A 19,346-nucleotide genomic window follows, 5' to 3' on the forward strand; every position below is an offset into this window, starting at 1 on the left:
ATAGGATCGATAAATAAACAAAGAATGGTTAAGAATAAAAGAGAACAAAGTCAGATAATGAAATTTTTGAAGAATTACAATAAAGAAGTATTAACAACACCCCCACCCCCCCAATTCCCAAAAAAACAGAAAAGGAAAAATATAACAGCTACAGGAAATAGAAAAAGAAAATTACAGTTCAGAGATTAGAAAAAGAATTGAGCAGAGCATGAATAAAGTAATTTTTTTTTTTTTTTGGTAAGACATGAATAAAGTAATTTACTGGAAGTATCTCCTCGATCAAAAATCTTGCATATTTTCAAATACCTCTGTGCTGGTCTGGTTCACTTTGCAGAACAGCAGGATTGCTCAGAACCTTTAGAATCCAAAATCCATTGAAGAGGAGGAGGGGCACAAGTAAAACGTAATAGAAATAAGTCCATGCAATTATGGTACAAAGGAGAGAGAGAGAGATTTTTTTTTGGTACGAAGGAGAGAGAGAGATTAAAGCTCTAATAAGTTGTAATTGACATTTCAACAAAAAAAAAAATATTGCAACTGATATGTAAGGTTTTAATACATAGGGCTGGGATCTCTACCCTCTCAAGTGCGGTGCACCTTAAAGTGCATTCAACGATGGGCAGTGCACCTATTCACCTTTAAAATCCAAGAACATGTTCTTGGCCACCGTTGGTCCCAGTGCACTGCATTTGAGAGGATAAAAATTCCATAGGGTGGTGCTGTCTTGGTATCCCCTCCCTGATCTTTATCACCTCCAGTTCCTTGTCCGGCCCAGTTCCCCAGTTCCTCTAACAAGGGGGGGGGGGGGGGGGGCTGAAATGACCACCCTACCCCTGCCCAAACACTCTGCTCGGGTGGGGTCCACCACCCCCTATTAGAGGAACTGAGGAATTGGCCAGACAGTCTGGAGGAGATAATTTTCCATCCCCTCCCACCCAAGAAAAAGATGTGGGCTGCGCAAACAAGTTTTGCCTATTATAATATAGGAAAAAGACTAACATCCCACCTGAGGACCTCACACACACTCTCTTCATTAAAACCCACTCCCTAGTGGATGATTCGATTTCTCACCCTCTCATTAGTGAAAAATTGTACTCTAGCGTCATAGCAATCCCTCTCCCTATAATATATTATTGGAGAACTTTGTTTAGGTGTGTGGCCTATGCTAGTGCTCCCATGTGTCTATCTCTCTCCTTCTCATGTAAAAATACATCTCTGTTCTTTGTTTGGGGGAGGAGAGAGATAGACATAGGGAACACTGGCGTAGGTCATGCTTCCGGACAAAGAACCACTTCCCTGTAATATTATAAACTAAACACGAATGTATTATTATAACAGAAAAAAGCTTTTCAACAACATGTGAAGAGAAACCTTTCCTTCATAGTCCACCACTAGGAGCCATGTGGAGGATTGATATAGTCAAACCAATTGTTGGATGAGTACTCAACCATTGAATTAGCCACATGTAAAGTTTTAATCCCATCTTAGCCATAACCAATCATGTATTGAATTTACTATTGTGTTCTTCATTGTCTACTAAAAATAATATCTCTATCAGAAAGGAAAACAAGTTTGGACCAAAAGTGTGAGTTGAATTCTTTTTATAAATCTTCAAAAGAGCACTCTTCACTTCTGTTGCTTTTGGTATGCATTTTTTTAATGCATTCTAGGTTGATTTGGCATTCTAGGATGATAAAAACAACTACTTTGTTTCATTCTAGAATGTGAAATCAAGCTAAAGTGCATAACAAATGCAGTTGAAAAGGAAAAGGATGGGGGGGGGGGGGGGATGGCAACAATCACCCTTTGCCACAAAGTGAGCCTCCCTACCATAGTTGCAAGATATATAAGGAAAAGGATGGGGGGGAGGGGGGATGGCAACAATCATGAGATAGTCACCCTTTGCCACAAAGTGAGCCTCCCTACCATAGTTGCAAGATATATAAGGAAAAAAGTATCCGAAGGAAAAGAAACTAGAAAGTGAGACAATATCATCGACAGTAGCCCTTGTAGCCCAGTCAAGGGACTAATCAACCCCATTAAGAGCTATGATAATAGGTAGACAACCAGAAGATACAACCATAGAAGTAGTCTGAAAGTTACGAGCCAAGAGCACCACTTCCTGAATTGCTTCGGCTTCAATAGGTGAGACACAAATCCATAACGGACCAATAATAACCCGATAAAAATAAATTAATAAAAACCCAGACCAAAGTCTAAATTAACCAAAATCGAAATTCAGCTTAATGGTTAGGGCCGGTATTAGACCAAAATTAGTTCAAACTAGAATGAAATCAGTATCGAACTGATAATAACCCGATAAAAAGTTAATTAAAACCCAGACCAAAGTCTAAACTAACCAAAATCGAAAATTCAGCTTAATGGTTTGGTCCGATATTAGACCAAAATTAGTTCAAACCAACCAGACCGGATCGAACCAACATATTGAGACCCTTGTGTCTGCATGAAAAAAGAGGACATAGCAGGTTTGATCCTTAGCATAGATCGGCCAATCAATCTAGCTTATCGATCCTCGGGTGGAAAGATTGGTCAGCGAAATGCTTTTATGTTTAACCATGATTAAGTAAGCTAAGCTCAACTTTTTCATGTGTTTTTTTTTTGAAGTTTCAAGATTTTGGCCGCTTCTTTTTTTTGAAATTTTAAATCTCATCAATTCGCCACTGAGCGAGCCTCTCACAACGGAGGTCATTTTTTAGCTCTTCCGCTTCTTCCAATGCAGAGAGGCTCTGTAACGCTGAATTTGAAACCCTCTTCTCCTCTCCTCCAAAGGAAGTAGATCCCTGAATTCCCAATACCTGAAAGGTAACATCAATTCAATCTTCTCTTTCTCTTCAGCAATCGGTTCTAATCTGTTTACGGAAATCTGATTCTTGGGTCGTCGGAGAACCGAGTGGATTCTTTTGTTAATCTGTTGTTATGATGATTTTCTTCCATTTTTCAGGTCACGAGAATAATGCCGGAACCCAGAGACAGAATAGTAAGGCCGGACCCGATCGAGTTGCTATTCGTTACTCGTCGATGGGGTGCAGGTATCCCACAAGATACCGGACCACAGAGGGGGTTTACTGCTTCGCCTTCAAGGCCTGATGGGAGGAATTTGTTCGTCTCATCATCAAGGACCACTGATGGTAGGAATTTGTTTGCTTCCACCCGGCGGCGAGGGCCAACCGCAAACAAAGTTCAACGAGGCCGTAGAGGAGGGTCAGCTCAGCGAGGCCGCGGTCGTGCCACGAATAATAGTCCGTTGCCTTCTTGGTACCCGAGGAGGCCTCTTCGTGACATCACAGAGATTGTGCTAGTAAGTTCTCTCTCAGTTTCTGTTCGATTTTAGAGTGGAAGGTTTAATTAGGTTTCTTGTAATTCTTCAAATGAACCGCCATTTATTTTTCTTTGCCTTCTATTGGATTCCTCTGCCTTTCTGGGTTTCTTGCTTCAATTTCATGGTAATCTGGATCTGTTGCTGTAAAATCTAGATTTGGTCCTTCACTAATCTCGGGAAGAACTGTTGATCTTTTTCTACCAAATTCTTTGGATAAGATTATGAAGTGTAATCTTGTGCAAAAACTAGATGGGTATTTCACAGAAGTGTAGCTATGATCCAAATTCATGAGTCTGTTCGTTCTCTCTTTACTGTCCCTTGTGGATCTAAAACAGAGCTTGCTTTTGTTGTTCCTTTAGGCCATTGAGAGGAGGTCCCATCATATAGAGCCTGAGCCCGCTCAACTCCACACCCCTTTGCCTGCTCCCCTCGAGCACAATTCAAATCTGCAAACTCCAAACCCAGAAAAAGCTGTGAAGCCCTGCATGCCTTCTAGTAGTCACCAATCAATGGTTCTGCAGAACTTTGATAGCAAGAATGCGGAAGGATCTGATTTCATCACCCCACAGAAGAAGCTTCTCGACTCCATTGAGCAAGTTGAGAAGGTTGTGATAGAAGAATTCAGGAAACATGAATGTTCCCGCAGCGCAAGAAAGCTGGAAAGACAAAAGAAGGTGCACACATTAATGTCAATGAGATGACTGAATAGAGCATGGGCAGGGAAGGGAAGGAAGCTGGGGAGGTGAGAGAAGGGCTATGATCATCTTCTGATGATCTTCTACTTTAGCCTTTGAAGTTGATCTATTGGGTAGATAAGATTTTTTTCTTCTTCTGATTTGTTTTAGGCCATTAATGTCTTCTGCTGAAGGTCTTCTGTAGCGTTAGTAGGCAGGTTCTGCTTCTCAATGTCATGGGCTGAGGGTCTTGACTTAGGACTACTAGTAGACATTATTTTGTAACAATGTAAATAGGGGCATTTCCTCTTCATCACTTGAGAAATTCTTAGGCCATGTATGATTTTTAACATCATTCAATAAAAATAGGTGATCTTTTGCGCTATTTTTGTTTCTTTTGTGGCTTTTCCTTTCCATTGAGATAGTGCTTGGTTTCATGATATAGTTCATGAAAATCATGGTCTTCAATATCATTCCATTCATAAGATGCTGGCTTCAGGCTTTTGCAGCATGAACACTAACGGGACTGATTTTTCTTAAGTAATTTACATCCTGTTGAACAGATTGGCTGTTGGTCCGATTTAAGTTTGTGTAAAAATACCCATCAATATTGTTCTTGAATCTTAATGGACTCTTAGTGTTCCTATTAGGTAGCTGCTGAACATATTGGGTTGCAGCAAATAATATTTGACAGTTGATGTTTCCACCTTGAAGGGAAAGTGAGAAACTGGCTAATGTGGACAAAAATGATTGTCTCCAATTTTGTCTCTGCAGCAATGTGATGGATCTAATGGAAATCATGGTCTTCAATATCATTCCATTCATAAGATACTGGCTTCAGGCTTTTGCAGCATGAACACTAATGGGACTGATTTTTCTCAAGTAGTTTACATCCTGTTGAACAGATTGGCTGTTGGTCCGATTTAAGTTTGTGTAAAAATACCCATCAATATTGTTCTTGAATCTTAATGGATTCTTAGTGTTCCTATTAGGTAGCTGCTGAACAAATTGGGTTGCAGCAAATAATATTTGACAGTTGATGTTTCCACCTGGAAGGGATGTGGACAAAAATGATTGTCTCCAATTTTGTCTCTGCAGCAATGTGATGGATCTAATGGTTATGCCTCTTTGTCATCAAATCTATCAATACAAGTGCTAGTAAACCCCATCTGCTGCCCGTGCAATGGTGATGCAAACTGTGAGCTTTCTGCACATGACTGAATGGGTTGTAAAGGTTGATATGGTGAACTCTGAGAAGACTACTAGTTAGGAAATTTATACTAGAAATGTTATCTATGAACAGGGAGGTTGTATGAGTTTTGGATCCTGGGTCTAGCATCCAAAATATTCCATTTAGGAGGTTTTCTATGGTAGGAATTGATAAAATTTGATGATTATATATATCTGTTATACAGCATTTTACTGGGGATGGAAGGAAACCGTTTCAGTAAGGATCTGTCTCTGAACTTTGTTCATTTAAAAGATTCTGCGTGACCAAGAAAGTATTTTGAGTGGGAGAGAAATTGAGAGCCTGGATCATGCCATCACCTTGTTTGGCACCTAAAATTCACTGCTCTTGAGTGATATGTGGTTAGTATAGCATACATAATGTCTTCCTCATTTTTTAAGTTTCCAGGATCCATCAGCAATTGAAGAACTCTGATCAAGAACCTGTGCATTACCAAATGTTTCTGAACTATGTTTCAAACTTGGAACATGCATGCCTCAAGTTGAAATTTTGCTAAACTATGTCTTCATGAATTAAGTAATTCATGCCCATTTTTTAGTGCCTTTCCCTGTGCTGGAATGTGGCCTTTTTGATGGCTTTTTAAGCCTTTAACCCCTTTCTTTGGGATGACCCTTTTGAGGGAAAAGGCTCCTCGACAGCCATGACTCAAAACAGAAAAAGATGCCTCATCAGGTGTGAGAAAACATCTTATGCAATTTCCGTGCTAATCTGTCTATGGTAAGCATGGAAGACGAGTTTCAACGAAGACTAGGAAGCTTCTGATTGCCCAACAGGTAGGTCTTTGGTTGGTGAAATACTGAAATTTGTTTGAAAATCTAGATCACAGATGTGCAACAAATATCAGTCCAATATATATTAAGGTTCACATTTGTCACTTGCATGAAGATATAATATTATCATGAATTCATAATCATTCCTCTTGCAATTAGTCTTACAAACTAATACAAATATACAACTACCATGAACCACCAAAAACCCAGCGGGAAATCGAAGTCATAACTACCAGACTTACCACTAATAAAAACAGTTGAATAGGTTAAGCAAATTTAATTTTCTGAGGCTTTCTTATTCATCTGCAAACTAAGGGTGGCAAAGTTTACCCCTAACTAGTTGGACCAGATGAAACAACCGGCTTAGCTTGGACCAAACTGAATGTACGTTATCGGTTTGGTTTAGGGCATTAGAAATTGAAATCAAATCAGACCTACCGAATGTGATAAAAAACCAAGGCGGATCGGCAACCTGATAAGAAACTGAAACCCCCCCCCCCTCAAGAAAAGAAAGCTGAAATTTTCCATTGATTTCCTTATGTTTACATGTAAAACCAAAACCGAATCTGAGTGAACCCAATAGTAGCCCGATTACAAACCGATAAGAAATCAGACCGAAACGGGAACTTCATTCATGGTTTGGTTTCAGGTAGGCCCGGTAACATACCAAACCGACCAAGACACCCTTATGCCAAGCTGTGAAATATGAAGGATCCTGATCATCTACGGCCTGCCTGCCCGTAGCGGCCATGGCAGTGCACTAATGAGGTGAGGCGTAATGATCGCCTTACCCCTGTCCGAGCGCCTTATCCGAGTGGGGGTAAGGTGGTCATTATGCCTCGCCTCATTAGTGCGCTGCTATGACCGCTACGGGCAGCAGGCTGTAGACGATCTGGATACAAATATGAACTATATGTATTTCATACCAAAATATACCCAAAAAGGGGGTATGGAATTAACAAAATGTGATGAAATAGTTAGCTCCCTTGCATGTAAAAGTGCTTGTGGCATCATCATATGCGTAGCTGTATGCAGTTGGGCAAGAGGCCTTGAATGCCTTGGAGTAATTACTTGGCTTGCATGTATTTGGAGACCCAAATTCCCCTGTGCAACAGTACAGGTGTTGAAAGCCATGCATGCAAACACCTTCTCCCTCTTGTTCCTCACTTGCAGGCCTCTAGGGCAGCTCTGGTTCAGGTCTGAGATGCATTTGGTTGGTTTACAAGCGCCGGAACCACCACCGACGGGTACTATTGAGACCGGAAGGTCATAGCCATCGACAAGGCTAACATCATAGAAATCCATTGGGCTATCAAGGGTGAATTCTGCAAGTGTTGTTGGTGGCACTCCCCTGGCACCAGCCCATTGCAAAACACCGCCACAGTCCCCGGTAAGACAGGTTCCTTTGCCGGAATCATCGAAAAAGCATCCACGCCGACCCCAGAAACGGCCCGTCCACCCGGCCGGTGCATTGATACTCACAGATTGCCCTGGTTTTAGCTCTAACCCACCATTGCTTAGGACAGGTTTACCAGAGCCTGATTGGATGCCGGGCCATATTGTGGTCCTGCAATTGTTCTTTAATGTGAAAACAGCTGCTTGGGCACCTGCATCAGAAAACAGAATAGTAACTCAAAAACAATATATGAAACAGAAAATGATATCCCACAGAAGTTGATAGAGGAAAGAGGTTGGAATTGAAACTTACCTGAGACAGAGAAAGAGAGAAAGGAGAGGTGAAGAAGATACCACAAGGCCATGGGAGAAGGCCTTCTCAAGTATGACAGAGGAGTGTCTGTTCTCTAACAAGGATGGATGAGAGGTTTAAATAGATGGTAGTCAGTGAAGGAGGAGGAGTTACCCTTTGCGTGAATGGTTGAAACAAGTCTTTCTAATTGGAGGGTAGAAGACAGAATTGATAGAAATCTTAGTGTTTTGCTATTGTTGAAAACTATAAGCTTATTGCCGATTGTTACAGCTTTGATGAGTGAACTGCCCAGAGTTTTATATTCTGCACTGTTATGAAGCCACCAAGGACTGAACTTAACCCTTGTTACACTTATGATACTGATCGGTTATATTGGGTTGAAACAGGCAAACCAACTGTCCTATTTTTGCCGTTTACAATGGAAGGAAGGATATTTATGAAAACAAGATAAACATATGATTGGTTCAGAGGTGTACGTTCACCTGCACGTATATGCAGATGATCCATTCTCGATTTTTTGTCCTCATATTTCAATTAAAAAACAATAGTTTTTTTGAACAGATTTGCCCCAACTTAGAACCATTCCCCTAATACAGGATGAAACAGGTATTGGTATCAGGCACAACCATATCATTCCCACGAACAACACCAATGGTGTGGCCAATTCGATCTCGTTTTTCGAATACATGGTGGGACTACCTCTATAATTCTCAACACCTCAACATGTAGAGGACATAGATCCCCATGAATAGGCCCAGCCCTTTATATGGGTTGCTACTAAAGCCTAGGCCCACTACTATTACCATCAAATTTTTGGAGTTTCAACCCAAATGTAAAGAAAATGAAACCCGCAACAATACATGGGTTTGCTACTAAAGCCCAGATCCAGAGGAGCTTAAATAATTGGAGAGTCTTAGGCTCTCATTACATACTGTGTAAATAATAAAAGGAGGATCTGCTTTACTAGTTACTACCCTGATCTCCATCCTTTATTATTTTAGGATCAGTGAAGCTTGAAATCCTCACGTATAACAATTATTATACAGAGATACATACATTTAAGCATTTGGGTGCATGATTCAAGTAAATGGAATCGGCCGGAATAGCCTTGAACCCTAGAAATTCAGAACAAATTAGCTGATTTGAATCGAACAACATTGGCATCGATATATATAGGTATAAAGTATAACGGTTTTTCTTCACTTGTTCACACACCACTGGCCATGCCAACATGTATTAGAAAAGCTTCATATATAGAAAGGTTGTTTTACGAGGACAATAATCAGTAGCTGAATGTGAACAAAGCCTTTTGTCACTCAGCAAAAAGTGATGACAGAGAGTCCACACCAGACACCAACAACAATGAAACACCCAATTATGAGTAAATCATCCAATCAAAAATGCAGGGGAGGTTTATGTAATTGTCAGAAAGATCAGGAAAGGTTAGTGCAATTTACTCCCCAATTATTTATAGGTGAAAAGTGGGAACTGGGAAAGCCTCTTTAGCCTCCATTGCTGGCTGCAGCACTAAGCAGTTCTAGAGCTAAATTTCTCTTTGGTATTGAAACCTTTTTCTATTTTTGCAATTATTCTTGAATGAGACTTTTGGGCTGAACAAAACAAAACAAAACAAAACAAAACAAAAAACCTGACTTTGGATTAACACAAATGCAACCAAGGATTTGAAACTCAGAGCAATTTACATGTACCTTTCCTTTCCTGTAGTTTGGTCCAATAACAAGAAGCAACCCTTGTTGTTTGAACAATTACATGTACCTCCCCTGGAGGCCTGGACTATGGTGGGAGTTACAAATAATCCCAATCTGTTAAATTGAAACAAAAAATTCATAAATGACCATATTATCCTTCATTAGTGTAGTTTTACCTTTTTACCCATACATTATAAAACCCAAACTCATCTCCTCAACTATCCATCGTTCTAACCTCATCTTCCATCTCATCTCTTTCTTCTCCGGCCACCCGGTTGGGTCTTTAAACATTAGATCCTCTTCAGCGCGTTCAGCTGTCTAATGCGTGCTGGAGCTGGTTCCTATTTTAGGGCCAGCAAAATTAAGATGCAGAGTGAAGTAGATGTAAATCCATCTTACAAAAGCTGAGGCTGACTTGAGCACCATGAAGAAACCCAGAATGAAGAGCACAAAAACCCTTCAGGGTTGAGCTTTGTTCTGCTCCTCGATACAGAGCTCCATCATTCTTCCTGGTGAGATTCTGTGGGAGCCAACAATGGAGATTGAAGACTTGTGCACAAATTAAATAGCGAACTCCTACTCAATACACATATTGGATCAAGCCCCGTGGAACCCACAATAGAGGTGGTGGCAGGGATGAGAGGTGGGATCGGCAGCAGTTGCAGGAGGAGGAAGAAGATCGAAAAAAGAAGAAAGAAGAGGCAAAGTTGTCTTTTACTTCTCAAAACTAACACCGTCAACCTTCGTGGATACGAATATAATTATTCAAACAACAGAGGGTTTCTTGTAATTAAACCTAACTTTAAGGAAAATACATGTAAATTGCTAATTGCAAATATCAGGATCCGCTTATCCAAACATGACATTGGAGGAAAGGGTTGTCAAGTGGTATAAAGAGACAGAAGCCCCCCACTATCAAGGTTTTTAGTTCCCAATATAAAACTCCATTCTTAAGAGACAAAAAATTACCACTTTTTAAATCATAACAGTTGGAAGAAAGGATTGCAGGATCAACCATGTGATTGAAGACTCCAAATATTTTTTTTTGGCTGTCAATTTTTCTTATTTTTCTCGCTGTTATGCTAAATGGTTAGTTGTTTCTTTAATCCATCTTATCACGGGAAGAGGTTTTCTACTTGGAGTTAAAAAAGGAGGGTTGCGTTGTGATAGGAATGTAGGATATGATTGAACAGTCGCTAGCCCAGTTGATTGGAGGCTTACTAGCTGAAGTGCTTAGCTTCCAAGAAGTCATGAGTTTGATTCTCTTGGTCATATTTGTGCCATATTAAGGCACCATTTGTCTCCCCCCCACCCGTGCGATTGTAGATTCGTTGGCTTTCAATAGGTAAGAGTATATTTAAACATCTTCATGATATGACTCTAGAAAATGAAAAAAATTTCAACATATAAAATTTTACATTTAGAAAGTAAAATCATTTATCACGTACAAATTTTCAGATAAAATTTTACATAGAAACAAACGGAGCCAGATATGAAATATATGTATTTCATATTCTCAGTTCATACTATAGTATACCCAAAAAGAAAGCTATGGAATTAGCAAAATGTGATGAAATAGTTAGCTCCCTTGCATGTAAAAGTGCTGGTGGCATCATCATATGCGTAGCTGTATGCAGTTGGGCAAGAGGCCTTGAAGGCCATGGAGTAATTACTTGGCTTGCATGTATTTGGAGACCCAAATTCCCCTGTGCAACAGTACTGAGGGGTGTTGAAAGCCATGCATGCACTCTTACATGCAACCACCTCTTTCTTGTTCCTCACTTGCAGACTTCTAGGGCAGTTCCGGTTCAGGTCTGAGACGCATTTGGTTGGCTTACATTCGCCGGAACCACCATCGACGGGAACAATTGAGACCGGAAGGTCATAGCCGTCGACAAGGCTGACATCATAGAAATCCATTGGACTATCAAGGGTGAATTCTGCAAGTGTGGTTGGTGGCACTCCCCCGGCACCAGCACATTGCAAGACACCCCCACAGTCCCCTGTAAGACAGGTTCCTTCGCCGAAATCATCGAAAGAGCATCCACGTCGACCCCAGAAACGGCCTGACCACCCGATCGGTGCAGAGATATTCACAGATTGCCCTTGTTTTACCTCTAATCCACCATTGTTTAGGACAGGTTTACCAGAGCTTGGTTGGATGCCGGGCCATATTGTGGTCCTGCAATTGTTCTTTAATGTGAAAACAGCTGCTCGGGTACCTGCATCAGAAACCAGAATTGAAACTCAAAAACAATATATGAAACAGAAAATTATTGATATCCCACAGAAGTTGATAAAGAAGGATTTGAAACTTACCTGAGAGAGAGAAAGAGAGAAGGGAGAGGTGAAGAAGATACCACAAGGCCATGGGAGAAAGTATTTGCAAGTAGGAGAGAGAAGTAGTAGTCTTTATTATGTAACAAGGAAGGAGAGCTTTAAATAGATGGTATTGTAGTCAGGAGGAGGAGGAGGAGTTGCCCTTTGCGTGATTGGTTGAAACAAATCTTTCTAATTGGAGGGTAGAAGAAAGAATGATAGAAATCTCAGTGTTAATCTATTGTTGAAAACTATAAGCTTATTGCCGATTGTTACAGCTTTGATGAGTGAACTACTCAGAGTTTTATATTGGTCTGCACTGTTGGAGGGTCTAACCCAAGACTTAAAAGGCATTAAATAGAGAGAACTTCCCAAGTATATGAAGTCACCAAAGGCCTTTTGTACTAGGCTTCACTATTGAGATGGGGTGAATCAATAGTCACTAAAAAACGTTTTAAAAAAACACTATTGATGGTCACCACAACTCAAATACACACAACGGGCTACCAAGAGCTGATTCAAATAACCTGAAAACAGCACTGGTTGGGACACTCTATATATTTGCCAACAATAATTTGTGTGTATTTTGCCTTCCACTAAAATTGGTTAAACCAACTGGAAGTAACACACCCACTCTGCACCCACCACGACACTTCACAAGATACAAGAAATAAATCACAACACACAAATATACATGGTTCAACAATAAACCTACATCCACGGTGCAATACCCATGTTGGCTTTCACATTTGCACGAGTACTCTCTAATGTTGCAGCAACATAAATGGTTTCGCATCCTTGATCGTACAAAGACGAAGGGCAACTATCCTAAACACTCACAACCCCAACTGTGAATACCTAATCGTTCTAGGCTTTTTATTAACCAACTACTCACAAAGATATTACAATGCAATAAAGTGGTGGAAATTAGAATCTCAATCCCAATGTGATTCACTAGGCATATATCATCATTACACAACCTCATCTACAAAAGAGGGTCAGAGGGAATTCATCTAAGTATACTAGCCACTTGAAGATACAAGCTCAATGTCATCCCCATAGCTCAAATTAAAGCAATGCTCATAGACCTTTCAAAATGATGATCTCAAGCCATCTTCAAGTCCATCCAAACACCTAAAAACATTTAACATAAAAAACCCTCACAAAACGCATTCTTGAGCACACGAGTTCCTTCAAGCACATCTAATGTGAAGATGCAACTTGGAACACCCAAATCCGAGTTGAAATGAACAAGTTATGGCCAACATAAGTTGAGGGGTATTTTGTAATTTTAGACCATTTCAGTGACAAATAGAAACTCAGTATTTAAAGTAAGGGGCGTTGTTCTCTGTGCCGTAGCACAGGTTTTGCCCAGGCACATGGGGGTGGGCGCAATGACCACCCTGCCCCCTGAGTGGCAGGCTAGGCCCATGTGCCTGGGCACAGCCTGCGTTGCAGCACAGAGAACAACGCCCCTTAAAGTAATTACACTCCACGCATCACTACACTATCTGCTGTCACAGGAGTCGTCGGATCTTCAGGATTTCCGGCGGCTTTAATCATTATAGCCACTAGATGTTATTATCTCTAACATGCGAAGATCAATGAGTAACAATTAATAAAATAGAATCTATCAGACCCAAGTTATTACACTGACGCTCCATAGAATAAGATTCAGCCCTGATACAGTTGTTAGATGTGACATTGCACATGGAAGAATAACTTACACGACCAATCATATTTTAATCAATGGCATCTTGAAAAAAGGTAAATAGTACGGTGGAATACACTGAGGTAACAACCTTGGATATTTATTGATGGCAATTAAAATTCAAACGTCGAAAGCAACTTTAATGCTTATCATACGCTGCAATACACTGAGCCTGAGGTAACAAGAGCCTTAGATATTTATTGACGTTTGAAATTCAGAATTGAAAGTCCCTTTAATGCTGATGAGCTGGATGTCACCATGGCAAACTCGATCCAAACAAGCGTTCAATAAATCGCGGCTTACTGAGGTTCATTTCCACTCAACCAATAAAATCGCTCCTGGATCTGACGCAGTCCCATTAATGGAATCCATTCGATCGGAATCACACTCTACGTGGCTAATCCGACCCATTCACTTCAAATCGATCAAATTCTTAAATTTGCACGCAGCCCCGTGCAATTTGCATACGGCTCCCACCGCGTTTTCAATTTTACTTTTTGCCCCTGCCGACTTTTGCAAATTATAACCCAAATTGAATCTTTCATTGTTTGTAGGAAATTGGTACATAAAGGGCCTACATGAACACTTTTGCTTCTAGGCCTTGTTTTTATTCTAGAAATGATTTTCTATATTTTTGTTATTGGTCTGAATTTTTTGACAAAAAAAAAAAAAATACGATCGATAACACATAGTAATTTTGATTTCTAGGCCAAGAGACAAATAGAAACACATTTATTATGCACAAAAATTTTTGTTTATTGAACTTTTATAAATTTTAAAAAATGTCATTGCAGTGGTGGTGATGGTGGTGGCGATCGTGGAGGTGGTGGTGATGGTGCTGACGATCGTAGAGGAGGTGGTAGTAGCATGGAGGCGTTAGTACCAACATCAGTGGTGGTGGTTGAAGTTGCATTGGAAGTGGTGTTTTATTTGAACCTACTATTTTGCCCATCAAATTAACCATATGTTCATTAAAGAGTTTCAAATTGTAACTTTTTTTTCCCCCTTATTTCTCATCAACTTTTCCTATTTTGGTTCTTCTTGTTATTTAGGGTACAAAGAAGGTTCGAATTGTAACTTCTTTTTTTCTTTTTCTTTTTTTATTTCTCAACAATTTTTCCTATCCCGATTCATTTTCAGAAAAAAAAAAAAAAAGAACTAGTGTTAACAAATGGATTTCTATTATTTAGAGAGGCAGGCCCAAAGTTCCCATAGGGAAAAAGCCTTAAAAAATTTGTAAGGCATGAGAATCACGCCAAGCTAAGCAATAGCCTGGCATGGCCAGCCGCGCGCACGAGGGCCTTTGCGGGCATGCTGCCCAGTGCTCGTGGGGGCCATGCCCCTTGCTGCTGCGGCTGCTACATGCCTAGCCCTTGATGGCCTTTTGCTGCCCATGCACCATGGGCCTGTGTGGCCATGTGCCGCCCACGTGAAGGGCCCTAGGGCCCTTGATGCTGCCCAGGTGCTGCTTTCACCGTAAATTTTCAAACCTCTTCTCCCCAAGTGGCCTTGCCACTGCTTCAAAAGGTCATGTGGCCTTAATATTTTGCCACATCATCCAAACAAATGCTGCCACTTCATCAGGCCCTAGTGGGCCCCACTCACTTTTAAACACTAAAATACATGTCATTTCAATAAAATCCCATGCTGAACCATTGCAACCACCATGAAACCAATCAATCCATCAACAAAGGGACCCAATTAAGGCCCGAGTAGAATTACCAAATGCCCTTGGGCATCAAAATCATACCAAAAACATATGCAACTATTCCAAATTCATTTCTTACACTTCCAACATCACTAATGTACAGTTGCCAACAATGACAACAAATAAACCTCAAACACTGCTAACGCTCAACAGACCGAACTTAACCGCTATGGAACTCACGATTTTAAAAAACAAGTATTAGGATCAGCATCAATACCAATACAGTCTACCATATTGGGTTGAAAGTTGAAACAGATGACTTTGTTCTCATGTTTCGATTAAAAAATCAATTTTTGGACAGATTTACCCCAACTTAGAATCATTCCACTGATACAAGATCAAGTAGGTATTGGTATCAGGCACAATCGACACCAACGATTGGGTGGCCAATTTGATACCATTTTTCAAAACCATGGTGGGACTACCTTTATAACTCTCAACATCTCAACATGCACAAAACATTGATCCCGATGAATAGGCCCAGCCCTTTGTATGGGTTGCGAGTGAAGCCTAGGCCCACTACTATTATCATCAAAATTTTGGAGTTTCAACCCAAATATATATATATTTTTGGGGAAGTAGTTCTCTGTCCGGGAGTGTGGCGCATGTGTCTATCTCTCTCCTCCTCAAAACAAGGGGGTAGAGATGTCTTTTCACATGGGGAGGAGAGAGATAGACTCATGGGAGTGCTGGCATAGGCCACACTCCCTAATAGAGAACTTAGAGAATTTTTTCCTATATTTTTTTTATAGAAAGGCTCCGTTTGGTTGCAAGGGGAATTAAAGGGAAGGGAAGTGAAATTTTCATACTTAAAAAATGAACTTTTTTAATCATTTCCCCATGTGATTGTATAAACTACTTAAATTTCTTACCATATCTAGTAAAGATACATTTTACATGTAATATTTATTGACTAAAAGGTGGCGGTACGTACGTAATAATAGCTTGACAGGACGTTCTTCAATTGATATCTGTTGATTTAGTCTCTTCAAATCTCAGTCGTTGTACTATTTACCTAAAACCGGCTGCGGTGATCTTTCTCCACTCTCCGTACCTCTCCATCTCCCGCCCTGCCCTGCCCTCTCTTCTCTTCTCTGTTCTCTCCTCTCCATTGCAAACCCGGCAGCCTCTCTCTCTCCTTTTGCCTTCTTCATCAATCGAGTTTTTTTTTCCCTAATGTCATCGCTTTTTATTAGATTTGTACTTCATTTTTTTTGCTTCTTGTCGATATGGTTTTCTTCCTTGATTTTGATTCTCTTATTCTATTCGTTTTTAGAGTATGAAGGACTGTGATTTCTTAGTGAGAGCTGCAAGCTTTTTGATATATGCTTGGGTCTTTAGGAGATGACTGCATATGGAATAGGTAGTATTCGAAAATTATTGATGGTTATTTTTTCGAAGCCTAATTTCGTGAGATTCTTACTGGACCAAGGTGTAGTCTCTGTGATAATGGTAATTTGGTCAGTTAGCTTCTGGATGAACATTAACGCTAAACCCAGATGCCTCTTTCTTCGTTCCAATGCCTCCAACAGCCTTCCGCCAAGTAGAGGCTTTTTCTGCAGAGTGGTGGGAGTTGGTGAAGACCTCTACATGGTTCGGTGACTACTAGCTTTACCAACATCAGGAAGAGGCGAGCTTCATCAGCGAACTGCATTGATAATGATGACGACAACATAGCAAATTTGCTGCCAAACTCTTTCGATCTTGGCGTTGATGAGGAGTATAGTCTGGAGGCGCAAATGTAGGGTGGGTTGGATTGATGGAAGATCAAAATGAATCAACGTTATCAGCTCTTCACTTGCAGAAGGGAGCCCACAGAATGGCTTAAGGGCTGATGTTTAAGCCCTGGTGACGGCCTTCAACTTGTTCAAAATCTTATGGAAACTAAGAGGAACCAAGTATGTGTCGGAGCCTGCAAAATATAGGGAGAAATTCCCCCAATGCGTAAGCCCAAAAAAGTATCTCTCTCTGGCTCGCTGCATACAAGAACTTCATTATAACAATTTTCCGTACTTTAATAGAGAATGGGAAATTGGCGAGATAGAGCAAGGTGCTGTGGGTTTGCAACGACGGAGGAGAGAGAGCGAGAGAAAGAGGCAGGGAAGGGCCGAGGGCGAGCAACGATAATGGCTATAAAACTGTCACCGAAAAAATTAAGAACTGGTGACAAGAAGAAAATCAATTGATGGCTTAGATTGCTTCATGCCAAATGTACGGTTAACGTCAAAAAACGTGAAAATAAGTTTTTTCGACGTACCTGTTGCTACCACCCACCCATATTTATTTTACATTTTAAATCAAAGGAAAATGGATGCAAAGTAAAGTAAGATTTAATAACCAAATATGGAATGATTTAAAGGTAGATAAAGTTCTTTCAACTTTCAACCCAAATGAACCTTAACAAATCAAGAAAAGGAAGCCCACTTCCATACATGGGTTGCTAGTAAAGCCCAGCCCCAAATGAGTTGTGTTTTTTTAACCACTTAGGATGCATGGTTCAAGTAAGTGGAATCGGCCAGAATAGCCTTGAACTTTAGAGATCAAGAATGAATTAGCATCGGAATTGATATTTAAGTATAAAGTATAAAGGTTTTTCTTGACTTGCCCACGAGCCACCGGCCACCGGCCACCGGCCACCGGCCACCGGCCACGGCAACATGTATCAGAAAATGATCATATATAGAAAGGTTGTTTTATGAGGACAATGATGAGTAGCTGAATGTGAACAAAGCCTTTTGTTACTCCAGAAACAAATGATAACAGAGAGCCCCACACCAGGCACCAGCAAGTGCAGCAACCATGAAACACCCAATTATTTATATAGGTGGGAACTGGGAAAGCCCCCTTATCCACCATTGCTGGTTGCAGCACTAAGTAGTTCTAAAGCTAAACTTCTTTTTGGTTTTTTAACCCTTTTTTTTCTATATTTGCAATTATTCTTGATTGAGACTTTTGGGCTAAAGAAAAATAAAAAAGCTGACTTTGTAAAGCTGGACTTTGTATTAACACAAACGCAACCAAGGATATTTAAAACTCAGTATTGCAATATCAGGAATCATGATCCCCTTATCCAACATGATATTGGAGAAAAGGATTGTCAAGTTGTGAAACAGACAGAACCCCTCACCATCAAGGTTTTAGTTCACGGTATCGGTGTTGCTATCGGTCACCTTCGATTTTGATATGGATTGATCGTATCAGATCAATTTCAATACAATAAATTACTTTATTGACAAAAAAAAAGTTGCCACTTTTTTATCGTATGAGTTGGTATACATATACATATCGAAATCCAAACTAATCCAATAACAAACCAGTTAAAGAAATGGATAAGAACCCGAAATCGAAGCTTTCCTTGTTGGTTTATTTTTTTATGGGAAAATAATTTTGAATTGGATTTGAGAGAAGGAAAACCATATGTGGACTTAAGTTAGTGACCCCCAAGAACAATGAATCTAAAAAGAATAAAAAAAAATATGCACCTAGTGGGAGTCGAACCCACAATACCAAAGGCCGAAGCCTTAAACTGATCTATAGATCATACTCCCTTGTGTGTTGAGCTACAAGTGCTTCTTATTCATTATTTGAGAAAAAAAAATAAATTAAAAAGAAATAAAAATACATGCCCCCTTGAGGTTCCTAACAGTTAACAGATTACCTCCATTTTGTTAGTCTAGGTCTAACAGTGTTAAAATCAAGAGGTGAATTGATAAAAATGCCCTTACAAGAAAAATTTTTAAAAAAAACCTACAACTCATCTTCCCCAAACAATTTGGAGAAGATGAGTTACAGATTTTTTTTTCTTAGAAGGGCATTTTTATCAGTTCACCACTTGTTTTTAACACTATTAGACATAAATTAACGAAATAGGGGTGGGTATTCACTTTTAAGAACCTCAGGGGGGACACGCAGAATTTTCTAAAACTGAAAAATATTTTCATAAATAAGACAAACCTCAGGAGAGGTACGTGAAAAAAAACCCCTAAATATTTTTTAGACTAAGGAATCCAGATTGTTAAAAAAAAAATAGCTGACTTAATTGTAAAAGAAATTTATGTACAAGAGGAATACTAACTTTCCCTTATTTGATTTTAGGTTGCTAACAAAAGCAAGGTCGTAGTTGATATTGGAGGAACGGGTGACCCAGACTTGATAAAG

The 19,346-nt window shown here is 40.0% G+C and overlaps 2 protein-coding genes and 1 pseudogene across 2 annotated transcripts; 1 reads left to right on the forward strand and 2 right to left on the reverse strand.

Moving 5' to 3' along the window:
• Window positions 1-2,907: 2,907 nt before the first annotated feature.
• LOC122644001 (protein POLYCHOME-like) lies at window positions 2,908-4,387 on the forward strand. The gene is made up of 2 exons (XM_043837589.1): window positions 2,908-3,319; window positions 3,700-4,387. The coding sequence occupies exons 1-2, from the start codon at window positions 2,975-2,977 to the stop codon at window positions 4,039-4,041; spliced, it is 687 nt and encodes a 228-aa protein (XP_043693524.1). The 5' UTR covers window positions 2,908-2,974; the 3' UTR covers window positions 4,042-4,387.
• A 2,571-nt stretch (window positions 4,388-6,958) lies between these two features.
• Window positions 6,959-7,796, reverse strand: LOC122641670 (annotated as a pseudogene).
• Window positions 7,797-10,954: 3,158 nt separating this feature from the next.
• Window positions 10,955-11,838, reverse strand: LOC122641669 (pathogenesis-related thaumatin-like protein 3.5). The gene is made up of 2 exons (XM_043834956.1): window positions 11,770-11,838; window positions 10,955-11,672 (listed from the first exon to the last, which is right to left on the reverse strand). The coding sequence occupies exons 1-2, from the start codon at window positions 11,819-11,821 to the stop codon at window positions 11,008-11,010; spliced, it is 717 nt and encodes a 238-aa protein (XP_043690891.1). The 5' UTR covers window positions 11,822-11,838; the 3' UTR covers window positions 10,955-11,007.
• Window positions 11,839-19,346: the final 7,508 nt, after the last annotated feature.

Source organism: Telopea speciosissima, chromosome 10, assembly GCF_018873765.1.
Source record: "Telopea speciosissima isolate NSW1024214 ecotype Mountain lineage chromosome 10, Tspe_v1, whole genome shotgun sequence".
Taxonomy (NCBI): Eukaryota; Viridiplantae; Streptophyta; class Magnoliopsida; order Proteales; family Proteaceae; genus Telopea; species Telopea speciosissima.